We start from the raw sequence: 26,394 nt of genomic DNA, 5'->3' as shown, positions 1-26,394 counted from the left end.
AAATAGAAAAAAAAAATGAATATCATGCAAAACAGCTCATTTTGATGTGGAAATTTATAAAGAGGAATTGTCTTGTTCTATATCTTTTGGGTCTTTAAAACCTCAACCAGTCATCACTCTTTCTTTATATTCAACAACTCCTCTCACCCAAGATCCAAATTCTCAACACCAAGAGAGAGATAGAGATGGTGGGTTCCTCTTCCTTTTAGTCTCTCTCTCTCTCTCTCTCTCTCTCATTCATGTATTTTATATAATTGGTCTTATACATATTTTGGTGTACCCTCATGAGTTTTTCTTTTTTGTCTATATGTGCAGGAACAAGAAAACGAAGAGCAGCTGGCTAGATGGGATGGCTATGTGGACTGGAGGAACAGGCCTGCCCTCAGAGGCCGTCATGGAGGCATGCTTGCTGCCTCCTTCGTATTGGGTCTGTTCTATGCTTCTTCTTCTTCTTTAGCATTCCACACTTGCTTTTGGCTTTGTATATTTTGTTGTTTGAAAGAAAAAAAAAAAAAAAAAAAAGAAGAGAAGGAAAATGATGGGGTTTTAAATTTGTTGGCATGCAGTTGTGGAGATATTGGAGAACCTGGCATTTCTGGCAAATGCAAGCAACTTGGTGATGTATCTATCAGAGTACATGCATTTGTCTCCATCTGTATCGGCCAATAATGTCACGAATTTCACGGGAACTTCTTTCCTTTTGGCACTTCTCGGTGGTTTTCTCTCAGATGCTTTTTTCACTACTTATACCATATACCTGATAAGTGCAGCCATCGAATTTCTGGTAAAGACATCTCTCTTTCCCTCTCTTGTAACTTAGTTTTCTGTTAGTTACTGGAGGAATTGCGTCTGTCGTTTCCTTTCTCTCTTCTTGCCTTTTCATTTTCTTTCATAAAATTGGAAACCATGCATTTGATGATTCTCAAATTTCTAGAGGACAGAGTGGTGATGCAGCAAACCCCACTCGGAAAATGTTTACAAAATTAGTTTTCAGATTGGTTCTCGCATTGCAACACAAGTTTTAGTCCATAATTAACCTAGTTTAGGATATTGGTAACCTAGTATTTTTATGTTTTTTTTTTGTGCCAATTGGAAAGAATTAATTAATTAAAGGATAATAATAATAATATATTTTGTTAATTGGATAATTCTTATTGGCGGCTAATCTTGAAATGGTGTGAAGTTAAATATATATGGTGTAAATAAATAAATAATTAAATAGTAAAAAGCTTATATATCCTAAGAGTTGCAGATCATCTTAAAGAAGAGTCAGCGCTGCGAGGTAATCAGGTTCTACCTTTCTACAGCGACTTGCTTGGTTGCAGAACTTTGAACTTTTTCCTCAGGAAAACCATGCCCTCAAACCTCCATGGTTAAACTTATCATCAAAATAAGTTTTTTTTCTTAAATTCATTACATAATATTCTAATATTCAATATTCACAAAGTAGTGAATAATGTTAGAAAATTTACCATTGTTTGATTGATATAATTAATTTAACTATTATCTCTTTATTTGTTATAATTTATTCTATAAAAAAAAGAATTCTTATAAATTTTATTTATTTTTTTGAAAATAAAAATTTTATTGACTAAAAAGAAAATTAATCCTTACATTTCAAATAAAAAATTAATTAAATTAAATTGTATTTTGATGAAATTTTTAATTTTAAATAAGGGATAAATGTTTATTTTATGTAATAAAAGATTGAAAGAAGGTTACTATAGAAGGTGATGACGATAAGTAGCATCTGCATGCAGGGTTTCGCAATTAATCACAGCATATAATCCATAAGTCTAGGGATGTCAAGCGGGCGGGTTTTTACGGATACTCGATCCGTCCAAACCCTATTAGGACGGATTTGGGTTTTTACAAAACGGATTTGGGCGGGTTCGGATTTGAAAAATTTTACCAGTCTCGAATTCGGGTAGGGTTCGGGTTTAGGTGATCGGATACCCGTTACCCGAACCCGATTACCTATACTAACAAAACTAAATGAAGTAACCCTAATCCCTAATTCCTTTTTTAATTTTACTCTGCTTTCCTCTCTCCGTCGGCGCCTCTCTCCCTCGCTTCCCTTCCCATAGTTCTCAGTCACGCCTCTCCCCCACTTCACTGACGACTGCCGGCAGCCCAGTTGGCACCGGCGACGTCTCCTTCCTCTCCCCAGTCAGCGATCTCCCCAGTCAGCGATATCGCCTTCTCTCTCCAGCGGCGACATCTCCGACTTCCCAGTTGGAGACAACTCTTCCCTCTCCTCGGTCGGTATCGGCGATATTTCATTCCCTCTCTCCAGTCGGTGACATCTACTCTTTTCAATTGACGCTTCTCTCCTCCACTTCACTGATGCTAGAGACAACCCTTCCCCTCCTCAATCGGTGTCGACGACATCTTCTGTAACTCTCTTCAGGTTTACAATCAAATTTTTTGATAATCAAGATCTTTTGTGTGTATGTTCTTGAAAAATTTTAAGTTGCTATTAAATATTTTTAGAATTTATGAATTATTTATCTAATTATTTGGATACTGTTAAAAAATCTAATTATTTGCTATTTGATTAATGTAATACTGTTGATTTTTAGAATTTATGAAATTAATCTGATTATATAATTATAAATCATTATTTGCTGGGTTGCTGAATTGTTGGTTCTTGTCACTGCTGGATTTGCAACTGTTAGGTGTAGTTTATTTGACATTTTTTCTCATTCAATTGAATTTAAAAAATCGGGTTCGTGTATTGTGTGGGTATTATTAAACGGGTTCCGGACGGGTTCGGATAATAAAAATAAAATATTAAACGGATTTGGGACGGATTCAGAAATTGTATATATAATCGGATTCAGGTTTGGATAATCTCAATTTTGCAGATACCCTACCCGTTTACATTCCTAACAAGAGCCGCTATTACAAGAGAAACAGTTATTACACGATAAAATTACTCTAAAGCTTTTCCATGTATTGGCCGGTAATGAAGATCTTGCGATTGATCTTATATACAGCCAAGAGGTTGTTCAGCGCAACCATTTATCATCTGGTATAAACAGAGCAAAGAGGCCAGTCATTATCTATGTTGAATGCGTAAATTGGCTTTGCCAGCCACTTCTTGTTGATCTATACTTGTACCAGTTGGCCCAGAGAAGGTAATGCAAGAAATTCACAGCACTTAGCACGCACATCAGCCAGTAGAATCGTTCCAGTTGATAGTAATTTATGTGTAGAGTTACCTGGTCATGGTCTGCGTGTAGAGTTACCTGTAATACTATTTACTATTGATACAATTACTGAGCTCAGGTAGTAACCCATGGCCATCCAAGAATCAAAAGAATCAAAATGCAAGTCCTATCAGTCCAACCCATGCCAGCCAAGAATCAAAAGAAAATGCCAAAGAAATGGCACCCGGTACTGAAACTTTAACAAAAAGCTTCAGCTTTCTTAACAGAGCGGTGGTGAAAAGGCAAGTCCATTCTTCTCTAGAATGCACAGTACAGCAAGTTGAGGAAGTTAAGGTTGTGATAAAAATCCTACCAATATTTTCTTGCACCATCATGCTCACTTGCTGCCTGGCTCAGCTCTCCACATTTTCTGTACAACAAGCTGCCACCATGAGCACCAAGCTTGGTTCCTTGAAAGTTCCCCCAGCTTCCCTTCCCTTTTTTCCGGTAATCTTCATTATGATCCTAGCACCCATTTACGACCATTTCATTATCCCATTCGCTAGGAAAGTGACCAAATCTGAAATGGGCATCACTCATCTGCAAAGAATTGGCATTGGTTTAGTTCTTTCTGTAATAGCAATGGGAGTTGTTGCGCTGGTTGAAATCAAGCGGAAGAAAGTTGCTACAAATTCAGGACTACTAGACTCGAATGATCCATTACCCATCACATTCTTCTGGATTGCTTTCCAGTACTTATTCTTGGGATCAGCAGATCTCTTCACATTGGCAGGGCTGATGGAATTTCTCTTTACAGAGGCACCCACAAGCATGAGATCCTTAGCAACTTCTCTTTCTTGGGCTTCCTTGGCCATGGGTTACTACCTGAGCTCAGTAATTGTATCAATAGTAAATAGTATTACAGGTAACTCTACACGCAGACCATGGCTCTCTGGCGACAACATAAATTACTATCAACTGGAACGATTCTACTGGCTGATGTGCGTGCTAAGTGCTGTGAATTTCTTGCATTACCTTCTCTGGGCCAACTGGTACAAGTATAGATCAACAAGAAGTGGCTGGCAAAGCCAATTTACGCATTCAACATAGATAATGACTGGCCTCTTTGCTCTGTTTATACCAGATGATAAATGGTTGCGCTGAACAACCTCTTGGCTGTATATAAGATCAATCGCAAGATCTTCATTACCGGCCAATACATGGAAAAGCTTTAGAGTAATTTTATCGTGTAATAACTGTTTCTCTTGTAATAGCGGCTCTTGTCCAATGTTAACTAATGCAATTCTCGTTTTCTTAAGCACCATCATCTACAACTTTTCTAAATAAGGAACAGCAGAATGGATAACCTGACCAAAGCAGCAAATATTAGCGAAAATATTACACACACAAAAAAAAGCATCATATGTTAATCTGAATAAATTTCAGGATTAGAACTCAATTCCTCTGTGACCAATCTAAGAATTAACAGCATATTAACAAAATCATATCCATGACAATGATCATTGTCTTGTTCTTCATGCCAAGTCCATATAACGCCATAAGAACCCAATACCAAGAATTACCGTCGTAAATATCATTTAACTGGCAGTGCAAGCGTTAAATGCTGAAAACAAACATCGTCATCTTGTACCTTTGTGAAGGAAGTAGAAGGGTATTGCGTCAGGGAATTTAAGCCATTAGCGGGGATGTAGCTCAGATGGTAGAGCGCTCGCTTAGCATGCGAGAGGTACGGGGATCGATACCCCGCATCTCCATCCAATCTTTATTTAATTCTTTCTTTTTCTTTTTCCCCCTTTCACCATTTTTGTCCGTTCCCTCAAAGATGATGACTCATGGGCTTGTTTGTTGTTTGAAGGTTAATTGAAAGAGAGGGTTAAGAGGGTTTTCGTATTAGAGGAGAAAAGTACAGGAAGCAGCTTTCTTTATATAGGTCGGTGGGTAGATGCAAGTATGTAAGGTTGATTATTGGTTTATTTGCTGTAATGATCCATTTACATGCTCCCTGATCAGTGATGACCCAAATTAATTACCAAATGAATTCTTACCAAATCGTTTGCTCTTGTGGCTGATTCTCCATCAATGGATTCTAACACTGAAAGATCTTTTTTCTTTGGAGTATTTATATCATCGCTAACCAACTTAAAGCATCATCTAATTTAGCTTCCGAGTCTTTTTTTTTTTTAATTACTTTATTTTGATTTAATTAACTTCCAATTTGAAAAAAAAAAAAATTTCCATACGTTCTGAATTCATAATTTGGTGGCCCTAGGCACGACTGATGCTCGATACCTTCTAATTATATGGAGCCCAGCATCGGAGCCCAGTGCAAATAATCGGCGTCCACTTCCCCTTTTTATGCCTGACACTGTATTAGGTTTCTTGTTTGAGTACAGATTTATAAAGCTCATATAAGTAATTTGTCTTAGTTCAACAATTCCATTTTCTAAATCTAATAGCTGAAACACGCATGAATCCTCTCTCTCTCTCTCTACATATATATATATATAAATTTTTTTTTTTCTTTTTTCACATACGGGCAAAGCAATATCAAAAGAAACCATCAAATCCTTTACAAGATGATATGATCAAGTTTCAGGGTGAATATTATTTTTCTCTTTTAAAGCCAGTAAAAAGCAGCAAAGAAAAGATCTGATTTCATGGTCACATATTGAATTCTTAACTCCATCTCCAAAGAACTGATATGGATGGTTTCATCTATATTGCCTCTGCCATAGACCTCTGGCTAGAGTAGTTCTGTGAAAAATATGGAGAATGCAATGGTCTTATGATATATGAGTTGCATCGAAAAATTTCTCTTATATCTTAAGAGAATGCTTCTGTCTCCATCTATTTTACTAAGCTAAAGAGACTTTGGGATAAGCTTAGCTCTATAAAAACTCTCCCTACTTGCATCTATGGGGCTCCTAGAGCCATTATAGAAATAACAAATAGAAATAGACTTATGCAGTTTCTAATGGGTTTGAATGAGGCTTTTGGATCTGTAAGAAATTAAATCTTGGGAATGGATCTCTTACCAACAGTAAACAAAACTTATTCAATGGTTGTGGAATTTGAATCCCAAAGAGAGATTTTGAGAGCCATGAATGACAGTTCGGAGTCCCTTGTGTTGTTCAATAAGACACACTCTCAAACCCAAATAAGACCAAGAAAGTCGAACATAAAAAGGGAGCACTGCACTTTCTGTAACATGGATGGACACATACGAGAAATGTGCCTCAAATTAATTGGATACCTTGATTGGTTTAAAATAAAGAACAAGACTGGCACACAACTAGTTAAAGGATATAAAAATACCAGAATGGTGGCTACTGTAGAGGGAGATAGCACTAGAGAGTATAATCCTTTGGACTACCCTGACATAACAAGCAGAATCAATGAACTAATATTTATGTTAAGTTCATTAAAGTAAGAAGTTACTCAGCTTGTGAATGGCAAGGATGTTCAAACCCCAAGTACCTCTGTTGAACCATATTCTCATTTCATGGGTTTTACTCGTAAGTCCAATGCTTTTAAAACTTGCTATGCACAATTATATAATAATATTGATTGGATTCTAGATATTAGAGCCACAAATAACATGTATTCAAATAAAATACTGATCACTTCCTTGCACCCTTTGCATAAATATATATTTGTTTGCTTTCTAGATGAGAACACAATACAAATACTGAAAAGCTAAATCTGTTTGAGAAAATGATGCTTAATGATGTTTTCTATGTCCCTCACTTTTAATACAACTTTATATTTATTAGTTAACTGGTGAATAGCTACACTTATTGTGTAGTAATATGCCATCGTTATTGCGTCATACAGGCCCTACTGAATAAGAAAGTGGTGGTCATAGGAAAGAAATAAGGAGATCTTTCCAGGCTAAATCAGATAAGTTTCTCTCATATGATATTAAACACTGCTTACATTAGATCATGAATTCTAGTCTTGATCTTCATACTAAATATCATGCTTCCTGTAATTGATTCTAATAAAGAAAGCTTCATATCTTCTAAACATGTATATGATCGTGTTGTGACTATGATTGATCTGCATGATAAACTAGGTCATGTATCTGTTAGTAAACTCAAACATATCAATGGTATAAATATTAGTGATAATCTTATAACTTATTGTCCTGTTTATCCTCTGGCAAAACAATCAAGACTGCCTTTTCCTATAAGCCATACTTTGGCTTCAAAACCGTTTGATTTGATCCATATAGACATATGGTGACGCTATAAGACTAGCTCTATTACTGGTGCTAGATTTTTCCTTACCATTATAGATGATTATAGTAGGATAGTCTAAACTTTTATGATACATCTAAAGGGTTAATCCTTTAATCTGACTAAACACTTCATCAACATGGTGAAGACTCAATTCAATACCACCATTAAAACCATTATGACAGATAATGACAGAGAATTTTTAACTCATTCTTGCAGCTCTTTGCTCACCAATAAAAACATCATTCACTAAAAATCTTGTCCTTATACTCCACAATATAATGAAATTATGTGGAAAAGGAAATACAGACACATTCTTAACACTATTAAAACTTTAAAAATTCAATTTGATGTCTCTTAAGTGAAAATTCTATACAGACACATTCTTAACACTACTAGAACTTTAAAAATTCAATCTAATGTCTCTTAAGTGAAAATTTTATTGATGTTATCAACCAGCGCATGCATTGCACTCAAATAGTTAATTACTCCATAACATTGTTACTACTAAATAGCGGAATAAAACTAAGATAGCTATATATAAATAAAGAAAAGCAAATAAAGCCTCGTTAAATTAACAGCCGCAGCTAAAACAAAGTAATACAAAATAGGCTTGACTTCTTATTAATTAATGCCAAAATCGGATGAAATTGATACAAAACCAATGAAAAAGTAATTATTACCGTTGAATCTCCCAAGCCTTGTAAAATTCACAAGGGGGAATCCAATAAAATCATCCTGATAGAGACTGTTCAAATTAATATATTTTAGGATTTCAACGATACTTAGTAAAAATTATAAAATTATCTTGTTAATATTATTAAAATCATTTTTTTTAAAAAAAATAAAATTTTATCATATACAATAATATATTTTAGTAAATAATTTATTTTTAATAGCATTTTTATTTATTATAAAAAATAAATATGTTATATACTATAGTAGAAAAGGTAAATATAAAGAATGATCTCAAATTTTATAAATTGAATTTAAATATATACAAGAACGAAGTGTTGACTTCATGCATCACGTAGTATTGAGTACCGAACCCACAATTATCGCTAAACCATGAATAAAAAGAATGAAGAAAACGAAAACAAGCTCTAGTGGCGGGGCTAACCACCAATCACGGTAATGAGCTATTTGACATTCAGATCTGTTTCAAAGCATTCAATTCTATCTCTTGTAGATTCTCGTAGCAGTCTTAGACAGCTCAAGCAAATCCACAACCAACTTCTCATTAACGGCTATCTCAATGACGCTCACTTTCTTGGACAATTTGTGGCCGCCATTGCCCTCAAAAGCCCCAATCATCTTGAGTATTCAAATCTTGTACTTCACCAATGTCACACTCCGACTCTCTTTGCCTTGAATTGCATGATCAGAGCTCACTCTAAAAGCTCTACTCCTCAAAAAAGCTTTCACTTCTTTAACAAAATCTTCCATTGTGGTAATTGTATTTCACCTGATAACTACACTTTTAATTTCCTCGTTCGAGCCTCTGCGCAGCTTTTGGCAAGGAGGATTGGTCCCGCAGTCCATGGCTCTCTCATAAAATATGGGTTTGAATTCGACCCACATGTTCAAAGTGGATTGATCTTTATGTACTCTGAATTAGGTTTTTTATGTTCGTGTCACCAGGTGTTTGAATCAATTCCTAACCCAGATTTGGTCTGTCAAACAGCGATGGTGAGTGCGTGCGCTAAATGTGGTGATGTTGGTTTTGCGAGAAAACTGTTCGATTCAATGCCTCGAAGGGACCCTATTGCATGGAATGCAGTGATTTCTGGGTACGCACAATGTGGGCAATCAAGGGATGCATTACGTTTGTTCCATTTCATGCAATTAGAGGGTGTCAAGGTTAGTGAAGTGACAATGGTTTCAGTTTTATCTGCCTGTAGCCAGTTAGGCGCTTTGGAACATGGGAGATGGGCCCATGCGTATGTTCAGAAAAATAAGATTCCAGTGGCGGTGACATTAGGAACTGCACTTATTGATATGTACGCAAAATGTGGGGACATGAATGAAGCAATGCAAGTGTTTTGGGGAATGAAGGAAAAGAATGTTTACACATGGAGTAGTGCCATGAATGGGCTAGCAATGAATGGAGCTGGTGATAAGTGCCTTGAACTATTTTCCCTTATGCAAAATGAGGGGGTTTTGCCCAATGAGATCACTTTCCTTTCGATTTTAAGGGCTTGTTGCGTGGTTGGATTGGTTGAGGATGGCCGCAAGTATTTGGTCTCCATGAGAAAAGATTATGGGATTGAGCCTCTAGTTGAGCATTATGGATGCATTGTTGATTTGTATGGTCGAGCTGGGCGCTTAGATGAAGCTTTGAATATCATCAATGAAATGCCATTGAAGCCCCATAATGGTGCTTGGGGTGCTTTGCTCAATGCTTGTAAAATGTACAAAAATATGGAATTGGGTGAACTTGCCTCAAGAAAAATAATTGAATTGGAGGGCAAGAATCACGGGGCATATGTTCTGTTATCAAATATATACGCTGATTCAAAGAAATGGGAAATGGTTGATAATGTGCGCCAAGCTATGAAGGTCAATGGTGTAAGGAAACAGCCTGGCTGTAGTGTTATTGAGATTGATGGTGAAGCTCATGAATTCTTCGTTGGAGATAACTCCCACCCAAAGTATGGTGATATTGAGGTCATATTAGAAGAGATCTCCATGAGATTGAAATCTTATGCCACAAACTCCAATTCTCTGCTGTCTGATATTGGAGAAGAAGAGAAGGAGCCTCTATAACAATGGTAATTTTGCCTTTGCATTTAGTTTCACCAACCAGAAGGAAGATGTTCCAGTTAGGATTCTGAAGAACCTAAACAGTTAATTGGGATTCTCATGGTCTTATAAACCAATAATCTAAATTTTCATTATCTGTAAACAGTAGAGGACAAACCTTAAAATATAACAAATTCTACGCGGTTCTTCAGAATCCGAAGTGGAACACCTTACTTCTGCGTGATACTCGGCTTCTTAAATCAGTTGGCTTCATGGGGCGAGTGACCCAACGTTAACCTTCTTATACAATCCAGAATCTACAACCATCTGCCGAAGGGATAATCCTTTACAAGCGCTATTGAAAGTGTCTTAGATTGTTGCAGTCTTCTCATGGGCTCAATGTTTATACGAGTAGAATCAGCACATACTTGTCAGGGATGGCCCTCGAAATAAGCAGCTAGGAGCCCATGACCAGGCAATTGTTTACTCATCTATTTAGTTTGAAATTTCCTATGTTAGAAACTTATTCAATAAAGTCCATTTGTTTCGCACAATAATTTTTAGAAATATATTTTTTATATTTTAAAAAATATTCAGAAAAATTAGTCATGATAAATTTTTCTAATTAAAACTTAGACTGTTTCCTTTTTTTTTTCTTTTTTTTTCTGAAGAGACTGTTTCCATGTGATTGCATAGGTGTATACGTTTATACATTTGAGATGTAGAGGTCAAGTCATCACGTGCTACTTGTAGTAGCAATTTTGAGGGCTAGTTTTAGACCTTCCTTCGTCAAATCAATTGCTCTTACAGGCAACTCCTCCTCATCAAAATTAATTTATTTCTTTTTATTTCATAATCTTGAATTGATTTTTTTTTCTTTTTTCACCATAATCTTCAAGGTGAACCATTGAAATTGCTCACTGATTACTTGCACTGCAAAAATAAGTACCTCTTCACCTTCCTTATATATATTTTCCTTTTGTAGGGGCATGGAGAGAGTCACTAAAATCTGCCCCTCTCAAATTAAATTAAATTAAATTAAATTGTTGAACTATATTTGTTAATATATTATTAATTAACAATAATAAATTATATTTTTCTATTTAATCATATTATTTTGCAAAAATATTATCTTTAATCACATATACTTATATATATATAAATATAAGATATCGAGTTTTTTAATAGAAGATTCTAGTTTCTTTAAATTAAATTACTTTATTTAATTTGTTATTTTGAAAAATTATGTAAAGCCCACGTATTAATATTATAGTTGAGTTATACGTACAATTCAAACATAGTTAGTGTCCATTTGATATTGAGATTTAAGGATTAAAAACTACTCTTTTTTTCCAAGAAAAAAAAAACATTTTAAACCGAATAATATAAATTGTTTAATTACTTTAGCACGAAAGATATTTTTAAATAGTATAATTTATTTTTTATTATTTAATTTTAATTTAAAAATAAAATATATTAATAATTTTTTTATTAGAAGGTATTTACAAGTTTAGATATAGAGTTGTTAAGATTCTAAATGTCCAGACAATTATTTACTTTTTCTTTTTTTAAAATAATTTAATTTTTTATTAAAGAAAATAATTGTCCTTTTGAATTTATGATTTATTGAGGTAAGTTAGGCTACGCAGGAAGAAAGTGCTAAAAAATATATTATTTAGTTTAGACGATTAAAATAATTTTTTTAGAATGCAAAGTATTCTCTTTTTTTTTATTGACCCTTTGCAACATTTGCTAAGTTGCAATTTTTTAAGTAAATGCAAAGAAATTTATTATTATTATTTTTTTTTTAAAATGAGGAGTAGGGATTGAATCTGAAATCTTTCAAATTTATTCGGTAAATGAATGTTTATTAATTTCTTTTTTAATTTATTATGGCTCAAATTATATAATAAACGTCATTGTTTATATATATATATTTATAAATACGAGATAAACTAAATTTTTTAAAAGTTAATTTCTTAATTTTTATGAAATAAAATATATTTGCTGAACAAATATTGCTAAGAAAATAAAGATTTGAAGAGATGACTGCTAAAAGTATATATTTTAAAAAATTAATTAACTATTTTTAATGTTCTGAATGGTTTTTTTTTTTCGATAAATATTAAAAATTAAAATAATAAAATTAAAAATCTCTCAAATCCATTTAAATTCTCATTATCATCCACCTAAATTCAATTAAATCTGTCCGTGAATTCTGAATATTACCTTTCATCATTAATTCCAACAATTTTATCTTGTTAATGGGCTCCATTCTATGTTTGAGTCGCCACTAACTTTTAGGTTAATGATTTTGTAATTATTTTTCAATATGCATTTTTTTTTTAAAAATTCAGCAAAAATAGAAAAAACACCCAATAAATTAATTAAGTGGGATATAATTAAGGGCAAAGTTGACATCATATTTCATTAATTCTGAGTTGACATCACATTTCATTGATGGCTGTACCCTTTCTCCAACGGCATTTCAACAAATCAATATATATATAATTCTAAATAAATAAATAAATAATTGGTATGTTTTTATATAATTCTTACGTTTTTTTTAAATAATAAAAAAATTTCATTAATTTAAAGAGAGCAAAGAAACACTATGAGGAGGAGGGATATCAATCTAAACTCCTTGACTTGATTTAGAATGAGTCAATGTTGCTAGAATATGAGCGATATCATTCGTAGATCTATGAATAAAAACAGACTTTACTGCCTCATAACTAGATAGAAACAGTTTACAATCTTGAATCAAAAGACCAAAAGACGATAAATCATCTAACAAATAAGAGAGGAGAAATTAAATTAATTAATTATGCATATAGAAACCTCTCATTCAATTAAGTGGCCAATTAGATTCGAATAAAAATGCATGGTTGCTTGCACGTCTTGCTTTAATTAAGCTTCATTTTTATATAATTAGTAGGAAAAACCTTTGGTTTTTGTTTGAAAAGACATTTATTAGAAATGTTCTGAGCATTTTCATTTATTTTGCAGCCAATTTTGAAATATGGGTTTTTTTTTTATGTATTAATTTTCCATTAATTCTATTTCAACATCTAATTACAACTATCTATCCCTCCATCATCTCCCTTTTTCAAGTGACTTGTGAAAAACAAAGCGACAAAGACCCATAATCAATTTTTGTCTTTTCATAGAATTACATTATTTTAAAATTTTTATATGTAAATTTATTAATATATTTTAAAATGAAATAAAATAATAAAAAATAAATTATTTTATTAAAAATATCAACATGAAAAACTCTATTACTCACCCAATAAATTAAACACACGTGCATCAAAAAAATGGATTTGAAGTTAATATATAGAAAAATTCTTATGAAACTAATTTTATTCTGTGATTTTAAAATATATGAAAGTGAATTTTATCTGATTTTTTTATATAAAAATATAATTTTAGTGTTTTAAATTCATAATAGCATGTGTAAATACAAGTTTTTTCTAATATAAAAAAGAAATGATTTTAATTTTGAATGGTATTAAAATGTGTGCACATAATTTTAACATATTTCAGTTTTATTACCTTTAATTTGTTATATAAAATCATTTATCCTTAAAAAGATGTTAAAAAGCTTTCATTCTGACGGTTTTATTATAATTATAAATATATCTGAATAAATTTGATAAATTTTAAATTTTATTTTTTAATTTTATTTTGAAAAGCATTAAATAAAAATCTCTGATGTTTATAAATATTTCAAATTTTCCATTCATTTATCGTAGATTTTTCTTTTCCTAATTTTTTTCTTCCTACCAATAATAATCTAAATCTAGTTTGGTAATTATTCTCAGATGGTACCAGCCACATCCCTTATACTATTTTTCATCTATTTATTAAATAAAATTAATATATAAATTATTATAATTTAAAAAATTCATTAATATATTAATAATATTATTAAAATAGACGGTGAGTTTTCATTATAAAATAGGATCACGTATAATTTTAATTATAATTAAAAAAGAATCAAATGTTTTAAGTTGACTTAAAGACATGTTGGCCTCAAATTGAACAAACTCGTCTTCTAAATTTTAGAATGAGTCTTCATAAAAAAATTACCGTTAAACAGTTACAATTTAATAAATTTCTTTTACGACTATAATCACAAGATTTCTAACTAATTAAACGGTAAAGATTTTTAACTAAACGGTGAAAATTTATTACTAACGAATTGGTCAAATTATCTTCGAATAATAAAAAATGTTATATTTATTTTAATTTTTTTATAATATAAAAAAATATCACATAAATAAATATATACTATTTTTTTATATAAATATTTATAAATTTTTTATTTATTATTATTTTTTATCTATTAATTTGAGTGTTGGAGTGACGGTTATAAATTCCAATAATCTATTTAACCAATTATAATATAATTCTATTTTAAAAGTATCATCAATTTGATTTTAACACATCAATTAGATTGGCAACATCAGTTAGATGTGCGGTGTATCTAATTTTTCCTCATCGGTATCTCATGGAAAAAAAACGAACAGTTTTATGAAAGTGAAATCATCCATACAGAACCCCTAGAAAATGAGGATGAGGGGCCTGAATATGCTCTGACCTGTGTGATGTAATATAATTAATGTTTCAAACCAGCCGTTGAAACATTTTGCAACATTACATATTTTTTTATAAATGCAGGCCCTGCTCTGCTCCTGCCCCCGCTGAAAACAGACAATGCTAACTAAATTACTTAAATTTTTTTTCTTCATAATTTTGAGATATATCATTGATATTTATAATGAGATTTTTTTAAAAAAGTGCAAAAAAAAAAAAGATAAATATAGATTATGGAATATTAAAAATATAAGGTTCCATTGGAAGGAGTTATGACACCAACACCCTAACTACCTTCATTAATTCCAGACTTACCAAAAAAATTTATATTGTCCTAAATAATAATAATAATAACACACATGTCTTAGAAAAACACAATTGGTCCACACAGCAGTAAAGGATGGTTCACATGTCTAATAGTTGAATTCTGTCAATTTTCTCTTTTTTTTTTTTGGAATTTAAAGATATTTATTTGAAATAATAAAAAACATTTATATATTTATATATAAATGGAAGAATTGGACTCAACCGTATGATCATTAATGAATTTTTTTGCAGTTACAGTGGATTATTATGATAGATAAGAGTCTCATTAATTTGTTTCAGTTACAATAGTTGAAGAGAGAATATCCCAACCAGAGGCTACAAATTTCTACATCATTTCAAGAATCGTCTTCTTACACTCCTGTGATTAGAGCTTTAATGAAGCCCTCTTGCCCTAATTAAACCACTTTCCTCTTATTCAAAAAATAAATCTATTTACATCAAACACTGTCAAAATAACCAAAATATTAATTAACTGACTTGTGATATTAGTTTCAACCTTAACTAGAAAAAATAATTTTTAAAATCATATAAAATTATATTTATAAATTTCCACATCGAAATGAGCTGTTTTGCATGATATTTATATTGATAAATATATATATTTTTTTTCTATTTAAAGAGGAATTTTTTCATCATAAAGTTTTATTGGGAGTTATTTTCTTCCGTTAATCAATTGCTGACTTGAAATTATATATAAATGATTTAATATCAGATTTATTAATTTAAAAAAAGAATTAAGATATTAACATTGTAGTGAAAGATGGCAAGCAAGCATACCATAAAGAAATATAAATTTTTTATATCGGGAAGGAGGATTTGATGCTTGGTGTCTATCTTTTTGCCTTGTTTTAGGAAATATATATCCATCATTCTTAATTAACCAAACAGTTAAAATAGAAATTTATTGATGGTGATTCAAAAATATTCCTACTTCTATAATAGGGTTAATCAACATTTTATACTTTTCCTAACTTTTTTTGGAATAAGACTGCTCATTCTAAAGCTATTTAGGATTTTAATTTTGCCTCTATGTCTATTTGATATGTACATATGTTCAACCTCGGGAAAAACAAACGAAAATCAAGCAGAAGTAAAAAGTCTATTTTCATCCCTAAAGTTATACTAAACGGTCATATTGACCCTTCAAAAGTTTAAGATCCAAATAAGCACCTTAATGTTTTAAAAGGATAAATATCATATATACAAAATAGGGAAAAAAATTCCCCTTTTTCTTTAACACGTCAATATTTGGGAAATGGAGTGTCCAACCAAATATCATATATATATATATATATATAAAAGGTAAAATTTTAAAAAAAAAATTAAATGAGACGAAATAATTAATTTTAAATTTTATGATAAATTTAAATTGAATTTAATTTTTAAATTCGAGATTCAATAAAAATTCACAATAAATTTTTAAAAATAAACTTTTAAGACGTATAATTTTTAAAAAAAATAACAAGAATGGTAGATCTATCACAAAATTTAATAATAAAAAAATTATATCGTTTAAAAAATTAATTTTATATTTTAATTATTTCTTTTAAATATTTTTATAATTTTAAATATTAAAATTTCTTTTATTATAAATAAATTTTCTTAATTATTAAGAATTCACTTTTCAATTATTAAAAAATTTCAATAAAACTTCCCAAGTTTTTAGAATCATTTATCATTTAATAGTAATAATAATAATAATTCAGGCTAAAAGGATCAAATTAAGTCCATTTTATAATGGGTCCCGGCTATATTTTGTCTTGTTCTATATGTTTTCGGTCTTTAAAACCTCAACCAGTCATCACTCTTTTTTTATATTCAACAACTCCTCTCGCCCAAGATCCAAATTCTCAACACCAAGAGAGAGATAGAGATGGTGGGTTCCTCTTCCTTTTAGTCTCTGTCTCTCTCTCTCTCATTCATGTATTTTATATAATTGGTCTTATACATATTTTGGTGTACCCTCATGAGTTTTTGTTTTTGGCTATATGTGCAGGAACAAGAAAAAGAAGAGCAGCTGGCTAGATGGGATGGCTATGTGGACTGGAGGAACAGGCCTGCCCTCAGAGGCCGTCATGGAGGCATGCTTGCTGCCTCCTTCGTATTGGGTCTGTTCTATGCTTCTTCTTCTTCTTCAGCATTCCACACTTGCTTTTGGCTATGTATATTTTGTTGTTTGAAAGAAAAAGAAGAAGAGAAGGAAAATGATGGGGGTCTAAATTTGTTGGGATGCAGTTGTGGAGATATTGGAGAACCTGGCATTTCTGGCAAATGCAAGCAACTTGGTGATGTATCTATCAGAGTACATGCATTTGTCTCCATCTGCATCGGCCAATAATGTCACGAATTTCATGGGAACTTCTTTCCTTTTGGCCCTTCTTGGTGGTTTTCTCTCAGATGCTTTTTTTCACTACTTATACCATATACCTGATAAGTGCAGCCATCGAATTTCTGGTAAAGACATCTCTCTCTCCCTCTCTTGTAACTTAGTTTTCTGTTAGTTACTGGAGGAATTGGGTCTGTCGTTTCCTTTCTCTCTTCTTGCGTTTTCATTTTCTTTCATAAAATTGGAAACCATGCATTTGATGATTCTCAAATTTCTAGAGAACAGTACTTTCTCAGCCCGAACACCAGAGTGTGGTGATGCAGCAAACCCCACTCGGAAAATGTTTACAAAATTATTCTCGCATTGCGACAGAAGTTTTAGTCCCTAATTAACCTAGTTTAGGATATTGGTAACCTAGTATTTTTATGTTTTAATCATTACTCGCTTTGAGTTTTTTTTTTTTTTTTTGTGCCAAGTGGAAAGAATTAATAAAAGGATAATAATAATAATAAAAAATAAATAAATAAATAATTAAATAGTGAAAAGCTTATATATATATATATATCCTAAGAGTTGCAGATCATCTTAAAGAAGAGTCAGAGCTGCGAGGTAATCAGCTTCTACCTTTCTACAGCAACTTGCTTGGTTGCAGAACTTTGAACTTTTTCCTCAGGAAAACCATGCCCTCAAACCTCCATGGTTAAACTAATCATCAAAATAAGTTTTTTTCTTAAATTCATTACATAATATTCAATATTCACAAAGTAGTGAATAATGTTAGAAAATTCACCTAGTAGTAAATAATGTTAGAAAATTTACCATTATTTGTTGGATATAATTAATCTAACTATTATCTCTTTATGTTATAATTCATTTTATAAAAAAAAAAATTAGATGAATTCTTATAAAATTTTATTTATTTTTTTAAAATTAAAATTTTATAAATTAAAAAGAAAATTAATTAAATTAAATTATGTTTTTATGAAAAATTTAATTTTAAATAAGGGATAAATGTTTATTTTATGTAGTAAAAGATTGAAAGAAGGTTAATATAGAAGGTGATGACGATGAGTAGCATCTGCATGTAGGGTTTCGCAATTAATCAGAGCATATAACCCATGAGACTAGTTATGCAACTTATCCTATTAGAGTTAGTCCTGATAAAGGAAAGGGCCCATGAGCCATACAGTACTAATAGAAACTTCTTTTTCTTTAAATATCCCTTAACATCTATACTCGTCTTTTTCTTCAGTCTTGTAGTTGTCTCAACTACCACTGGGTCACCAACTGTTGCGTGACAATGAATTTGCCCTTCCCACGTGTATACTTGGTTAAATATTAAACAATTGTTTTTTTAAAAAATATATTTTTCGTTATTTAATTGCAGCATTAAAATAAATAATGCTAATAATCTTTATGAATGCATAATTTAAAAATGTTACCAAGTTATAAATCTAGAAATATTAAGCCGTTTTAGGTAAAAATGACTTGATTTTTTTTTTAAAGGTTGCTACTTGGGAGTTGGGTGGTTTAATTGTAAGGAACAAATAATAATGAAGTCCGTGTAACATGTTGGAATCTATTTATATAAATAATTAATTTAATATAAAAAATATATTTTATAATAATATTTATTTTTATATATATTTTTATTTAAAAAATTAAAATTTAAATATTTTTTAAAAATATTAAATTTTTTAAATAAAAATTATTAATGAAAAATATTTTTTTATATAAATTATTAATTAAAATATATAAAATTAAACAGATTTAATAATAATATTTCGATTTGAAATAAATTTAAATAATTTATACTAATTTTTAATCGAGCTTGAAATAGATTTAATGTTACGGGATCATATTGGGATCGATTCTGTATATATGAATACAGATTAGGATGATAAATGTTGAATTTTGATCGTTACAGGGTTTGGTGATACTCACTGTGCAAGCTCGCTCACCTTCGCTAAAACCACCGGCATGTGACCCAGCTAACCCCAACGTCCCATGCCAAGAAGTAACTGGTGCAAAAGCTGCAATGCTGTTTTTAGGGCTCTATATGGTGGCCCTTGGCGTTGGAGGGATAAAGGGTTCACTTGCAGCACATGGGGCAGAGCAATTTGATGAAAGCACCCCACAAGGAAGGAAGCAGAGATCGACCTTCTTCAATTACTTCATCTTCTGTCTTGCTTGCGGAGGCCTCATTGCGGTAACTTTCGTTGTGTGGCTAGAGGACAACAAAGGGTGGGTGTGGGGTTTTGGAGTATCCACCATTGTAATCTTTCTATCTATCCCTATCTTCATCGCTGGCTCACCCACTTACAGGAATAAGATCCCTTCTGGAAGTCCCCTCACAACCATTTTCAAGGTATACTACAGGTTTCTCATGGACTTTCTGGCTAACACGTTGAACTGCTGCGTAAATTTTCATTATTTTTTTCATGTAATTGACCACTTTTTTTTTTAACAGGTTTTGATCGTTGCTGCTATTACTACTTTCATAAGCAGCACTCCCAGCAATGCCATAGCAAACCTGAATGCAAGTCCTATCAGTCCAACCCAGGCCAGTGAAGAATCAAAAGAAAATTCCAAAGAAATGGCACCCGGTACTGAAACTTTAACAAAAAGCTTCAGCTTTCTTAACAGAGCGGTGGTGAAAAGGCAAGTCCATTCTTCTCTAGAATGCACAGTACAGCAAGTTGAGGAAGTTAAGGTTGTGATAAAAATCCTACCAATATTTTCTTGCACCATCATGCTCAGTTGCTGCCTGGCTCAGCTCTCCACATTTTCTGTACAACAAGCTGCCACCATGAACACCAAGCTTGGTTCCTTGAAAGTTCCCCCAGCTTCCCTTCCCTTTTTTCCTGTAATCTTCATTATGATCCTAGCACCCATTTACGACCATTTCATTATCCCATTCGCTAGGAAAGTGACTAAATCTGAAATGGGCATCACTCATCTGCAAAGAATTGGCATTGGTTTAGTTCTTTCTGTAATAGCAATGGGAGTTGCTGCGCTGGTTGAAATCAAGCGGAAGAGAGTTGCTACAAATTCTGGACTGCTAGACTCGAATGATCCATTACCCATCACATTCTTCTGGATTGCTTTCCAGTACTTATTCTTGGGATCAGCAGATCTCTTCACATTGGCAGGGCTGATGGAATTTTTCTTTAGAGAGGCACCCACAAGCATGAGATCCTTAGCAACTTCTCTTTCTTGGGCTTCCTTGGCCATGGGGTACTACCTGAGCTCAGTAATTATATCAATAGTAAATAATCTTACAGGTAACTCTACACGCAGACCATGGCTCTCTGGCGACAACATAAATTACTATCAACTGGAACGATTCTACTGGCTGATGTGTGTGCTAAGTGCTGTGAATTTCTTGCATTACCTTGTCTGGGCCAACTGGTACAAGTATAGATCAACAAGAAGTGGCTATCAAAGCCAATTTACGCATTCGACATAGATAACGACTGGCCTCTTTGCTCTGTTTATACCAGATGACAAATGGTTGCGCTGAACAACCTCTTGGCTGTATATAAGATCAATCGCAGGATCTTCATTACCGGCCAATACATGGAAAAGCTTTAGAGTAATTTAATCGTGTAATAACTGTTTCTCTTGTAATAGCGGCTCTTGTCCAGTGTTAACTAATGCAATTCTCGATTTCTCATGCACCATCATCTACAACTTTTCTAAATAAGGAACAGCAGAATGGATAACCTGACCAAAGCAGCAAATATTAGCGAAAATATTACACACACACAAAAAAAAAAGCATCATATGTTAATCTGAATAAATTTCAGGATTAGAACTCAATTCCTCTGTGACCAATCTAAGAATTAACAGCATATTAACAAAATCATATCCATGACAATGATCATTGTCTTTAGGGATGTCAGGTGGGCGGGTTTTAACGGGTACCCAATCCACTCAAACCCTATTAGGACGGATTTGGGCGGATTCGGGTTTGAATTCGGGTAGGGTTCGGGACTGGGTAATCGGATACCCATTACCCGAACCCGATTAGCTATACTATGTCAAAACTAACCTAATCCCTAATTTATTTTTTCATTTTACTCGGTTCATACTTCTTGTAACAGCCCGAAAATCGAACTGCTACCGGCACCAGGATCCAGATCGGCTTAAGACCGCTGGGACCCGTAGTAAGCCTCTTGTTGACTCTGTGTACCTATGATATCCCATAAATGATCATACATTTGTTATCAATCCCATCAACACTTTTCATTTCTCCAAGGCTTAACCTGTGCATGCACTATAACTCTGCTATTTATCCCCTACGAGCACTCATTCTTACTCACGGTGGATATAACTCATAATTTTAAGCCTGGTTTTCTCATATACATAACAATAAAAGAAACCATACATAAACTGATCATGTGCGTACAAAAAGGGATTATAACTCTTATAAGTCAAGCACAAGTCTATACACTATACACTCTCTCCTTACAATTACATGTCCACACTAGCTATACAGAACTCTTCTTCTGCCATACCCTGCTGGACTCCCTCTGGACTCTGAACTCTGAACCTGCAAGACTGGGGTTAGGAGAGAGGGATGAGCTATACAAGCCCAATGAGCAGAACTATAAAACATGATTAAAAAAACAATGATCTCATGGAATGCATCACATCACAGACATTTCATCTCAGGGATAGACATGACCACCAAAAATCCCAATGCAAGGATGTCTGGCCTAGCCAGGTCTTACAACCTCAGTATGCCTGGCTCGGCTAGGTCTTATACACTCTGCCTGCCTGGCCCAGCCAGGTCTTACTATCTCTGCTGCCTGGTCTAGTCAGGTCTTACCTACAGATGGCTGCCTGGCCCGGCCAGGTCTTATAACAGAGCTTGGGCTATTGGAGTCGCCTTGGTCTATCCACTTCCTCATATTCATCGTATTATGCAATGCGCCATATTCGTGAAACTAATGCAATCATCCTACTAGACTCATTATGATGCATGAAACATGCTCAAAGCAGTTTAGATCTGAAAAGAGAAGTTCCACTCACCTCTGGCTGACTAAAACTGTGCTCACTGCTGACTTCCCTGATTCTTCTGGTCCGTACCTACACAGGTGGACTCCAGTGAGGGACCAAACTAACTCAAGAACAACTTTCAGAAACTCCCCAAAAGCCCTCTAACAGATCCTAAAACAATCACATAAAACATGTAAAAGAAGACTGGACAGGGCACTTTCGGCGGCAGGTTCGGCGGCCGAAACTCCCCTCTAGAGACGAACCTCAACCTTCAGCGGCACTTTCGGCGGCCGAACCTTGCCTCCAGAGACGAAAGTTCACATGTTCGGGGGCAACCTTTGGCAGCCGAAACTGCCTCCACAAGGGGTTCGGCGGCCGAACCTTCCTTCGGCGGCCGAACCTGACTTTGCCCAACGGGCAGAAACCTGCTATGTTTCATGCAAAACCTATCCAAACCTTACCCAACATGCATATCAACTACTCCCAACTAGCACATACCATAAAACATGCATCAAAGGGCCTAAAACTAACTTATAACCCCAAGAAACAGATCAAACAACACTGACACATGTTTGAACACAAAAATCTGAAAACCTCAACCAAAACCCTCTTCATGCATTCTAACCATACAACTCCCATAAAACCTTCAAAAATCATCAAAGAAACTGAAGATCATCACTCACCTCTTGACGATCTCAAAGATAAGTGAGTCTAACGTGAAGATATGGAGAAATCTCCTCACAACTCTCCAAACTTCAAAACTTAGTTCTTTGGCTCACAAACGTCAAAACCTTCAAAAACACATCAAAACTCTTCAACACTTTCAAAGATTTGAGCAAAATCATGAAAGTCAACGAGGGAGGGTGTTGGACTCACCTCTGGCTGAAGATGGAAGCAAAATATCCTCCTTCCACCGACTTGGCGCCCTTTTATAGGTGGCTGGCCAGACCACCTTCGGCGGCCAAATGTGAATGCATGCGGAGGCACGTTCGGCCCCCGAACGTGGCCTGGCCAGCCACTATAAAAGGGTCCCTTAGCTGAAAACGGGCGAGTTTTTCTCCCCATTGTCGACCAAGGTGAGCTCTCCGCCGTTCCTCACCAATCCTTGAGTTTTTCCTTCAAATCCTTCAAGATTTTCACAAGTTTTTGCTTTGTTTTGAAGATTTTCGAGTTTAAAGCAAGTTTTGGAGCTTTGAGGTTCAAGAACTCAAAAATCTCCCACCTCCGAGTTTAGGACGTCTCTCTCTCTATCTTCAAGAGGTAAGAGCCGAACTTAAGCTCATTTTATGTTTAAAGTAAGTTTTATGCAAACCAACTCAACATATGTTATATCACCCATTTGGGGGCACTGATGAGATCCCACAGAGGGATCAATGTTTATGATTTATGTTATATACAGTGCATGCACAGGTTGAGCATGGTTGATGTATATGGAAAGAAAAGTTTTAATTTTTATGTATGTTGTTGATCATGTATGGGATTATACAGGTTTACAGGTTAGATGTCAGGCTTGCTACGGGTCCCGGCGGCCTTAAGCCGATCTGGATCCTAGCGCCGGTAGCGGTCCGATTTTCGGGTCGTTACAGATTGTGCAAGGTTCGGCGGCCGAAAGTCACCTTCGACGGCCGAACTTGCCATTTTCTCCCTTAACTCTTTTCTTTCACAAACTCATTTTCCTTTAGACTTAAAACCTTAAAACAAGTTAACATACATGAGAAAACATATGTAGTACCCTTCTCGAGGGTTCCGACACTCGAGATTCCACCGGACTACAGGAATTCCGATGCCGGACTCGAGCCGGGCATTACATTCTCCCCCTCTTAAGAACATTCGTCCCCGAATGTTCCTCAAACAACTACACACATAAACACAAAGAAAAGGGAAAACAACTAACCTTAAAACAGATAGGGATATTGCTGAAACATGGACTCTCGTGTCTCCCAGGTGCATTCTTCAAGATTGTGGTGGTTCCACAGGACTTTCACCATTGGTATCTCCTTGTTTCTCAGCTTTCTAATCTGGGTGTCAATGATCCGCACTGGCTGTTCCACATAAGTGAGATCTCCAAGGATCTCTACCTCAAGTTCACTGAGAATCTTACTCGGATCCGACACAAACTTCCTCAACATAGAAACATGAAATACCGGGTGAATTCGTTCCATCGATGCAGGTAAATCCAGCTTGTACGACACATCCCCGATCCTCTGCAAGATCTCAAAGGGACCACTGTACCGTGGCCCTAGTTTACCCTTCTTTCCAAACCGAACCACTCCTTTCATCGGAGACATCTTTAGTAATACCATATCCCCCTCCTGAAACTCTATCTGCTTCCTACGGATGTCTGCATAGCTCTTCTGTCTGCTTACAGCTATTCTGATCCTCTCTCTGATGATAGGCACTAACTTGCTGGTAATCTCAACTAACTCTGGCCCTGCAAGAGCCTTCTCTCCTACCTCTTCCCAGCAAACAGGTGTTCTGCACTTCCTCCCATACAGAGCTTCATAAGGAGTCATCCCTATGCTAGCATGATGGCTGTTGTTGTAGGCAAACTCTACCAGAGGTAGATGCTGCCGCCAAGAACCGCCAAAGTCTAACACACACATTCTCAACATATCTTCAATCGTTTGGATGGTCCTCTCTGACTGACCGTCTGTCTGCAGATGGAAAGCAGTGCTGAAATCCAATCTCCATGAGAAAAGATTATGGGATTGAGCCTCTAGTTGAGCATTATGGATGCATTGTTGATTTGTATGGTCGAGCTGGGCGCTTAGATGAAGCTTTGAATATCATCAATGAAATGCCATTGAAGCCCCATACTGGTGCTTGGGGTGCTTTGCTCAATGCTTGTAAAATGTACAAAAATATGGTATTGGGTGAACTTGCCTCAAGAAAAATAATTGAATTGGAGGGCAAGAATCACGGGGCATATGTTCTGTTATCAAATATATACGCTGATTCAAAGAAATGGGAAATGGTTGATAATGTGCGCCAAGCTATGAAGGTCAATGGTGTAAGGAAACAGCCTGGCTGTAGTGTTATTGAGATTGATGGTGAAGCTCATGAATTCTTCGTTGGAGATAACTCCCACCCAAAGTATGGTGATATTGAGGTCATATTAGAAGAGATCTCCATGAGATTGAAATCTTATGCCACAAACTCCAATTCTCTGCTGTCTGATATTGGAGAAGAAGAGAAGGAGCCTCTATAACAATGGTAATTATGCCTTTGCATTTAGTTTCACCAACCAGAAGGAAGATGTTCCAGTTAGGATTCTAAAGAACCTAAACAGTTAATTGGGATTCTCATGGTCTTATAAACCAATAATCTAAATTTTCATTATCTGTAAACAGTAGAGGACAAACCTTAAAATCCGAAGTGGAACACCTTACTTCTGCGTGATACTCGGCTTCTTAAATCAGTTGGCTTCATGTGGCGAGTGACCCAACGTTAACCTTCTTATACAATCTATAACCATCTGCTGAAGGGATAATCCTTTATGAGCTATTGAAAAGTTTCTTAGATTGTTGCAGTCTTCTCATGGGCTCAATGTTTATATGAGTAGAATCGGCATATACTTTTTAGGGATGGGCCTCGAAATAAGCAGCTAGGAGCCCATGACCAAGCAATTGTTTACTCATCTATTTTTTTTTTGAACTAAAAATGTAATTGCATTCAAATTTGGAAGTTCAACATGCATGAACAATCAATTGTGGAGGGGTGCTCAGCCACTCCATCCTGTCTGAAATAGTAGACACTCCATCCTGTCTGAAATAGTAGAGGCAGCTCTAGCTATAAGATGTGCCACACTATTGGCAGATCGAGGAACAAAACTCATAGATACTGAATTCATCTCTGCTATTAGAGATTTACAATCATCAACAAGGGATCCAAAACTAGAAAAATCAGAAGTTGAAGAAGAAAGCAAAGCCTTCACTATCGTAAGAGCATCTAATTCCAACACTATCTGATCATAACCCAGCCT

At 34.3% G+C, this 26,394-nt stretch overlaps 2 protein-coding genes, 1 non-coding gene and 1 pseudogene across 3 annotated transcripts; all 4 read left to right on the top strand.

Moving 5' to 3' along the window:
* The first annotated feature begins 83 nt into the window (after positions 1-83).
* Positions 84-4,470, top strand: LOC122724913 (protein NRT1/ PTR FAMILY 4.6-like). Its single transcript, XM_043961140.1, has 5 exons — positions 84-188; positions 316-427; positions 567-784; positions 2,947-3,034; positions 3,292-4,470. Exons 1-5 carry the CDS (start codon positions 186-188, stop codon positions 4,260-4,262), a joined length of 1,392 nt encoding a protein of 463 aa, XP_043817075.1. The 5' UTR covers positions 84-185; the 3' UTR covers positions 4,263-4,470.
* Positions 4,471-4,854: 384 nt separating this feature from the next.
* TRNAA-AGC lies at positions 4,855-4,927 on the top strand. Its single transcript has one exon. It is a non-coding gene; the product is annotated as a tRNA-Ala (tRNA).
* Positions 4,928-8,435: 3,508 nt separating this feature from the next.
* LOC122724706 (putative pentatricopeptide repeat-containing protein At5g40405) lies at positions 8,436-10,723 on the top strand. The gene is given in 2 exon segments (XM_043960492.1): positions 8,436-10,167; positions 10,169-10,723. Coding segments are annotated over 2 exon segments (1,716 nt in total). The 5' UTR covers positions 8,436-8,545; the 3' UTR covers positions 10,263-10,723.
* Positions 10,724-16,884: 6,161 nt separating this feature from the next.
* Positions 16,885-21,048, top strand: LOC110608649 (annotated as a pseudogene).
* The last annotated feature ends 5,346 nt before the right edge of the window (positions 21,049-26,394 follow it).

This window comes from Manihot esculenta, chromosome 1 (genome assembly GCF_001659605.2).
Source record: "Manihot esculenta cultivar AM560-2 chromosome 1, M.esculenta_v8, whole genome shotgun sequence".
Taxonomy (NCBI): domain Eukaryota; kingdom Viridiplantae; phylum Streptophyta; class Magnoliopsida; order Malpighiales; family Euphorbiaceae; genus Manihot; species Manihot esculenta.
This window is presented reverse-complemented; position numbering and strand designations above follow the sequence as displayed.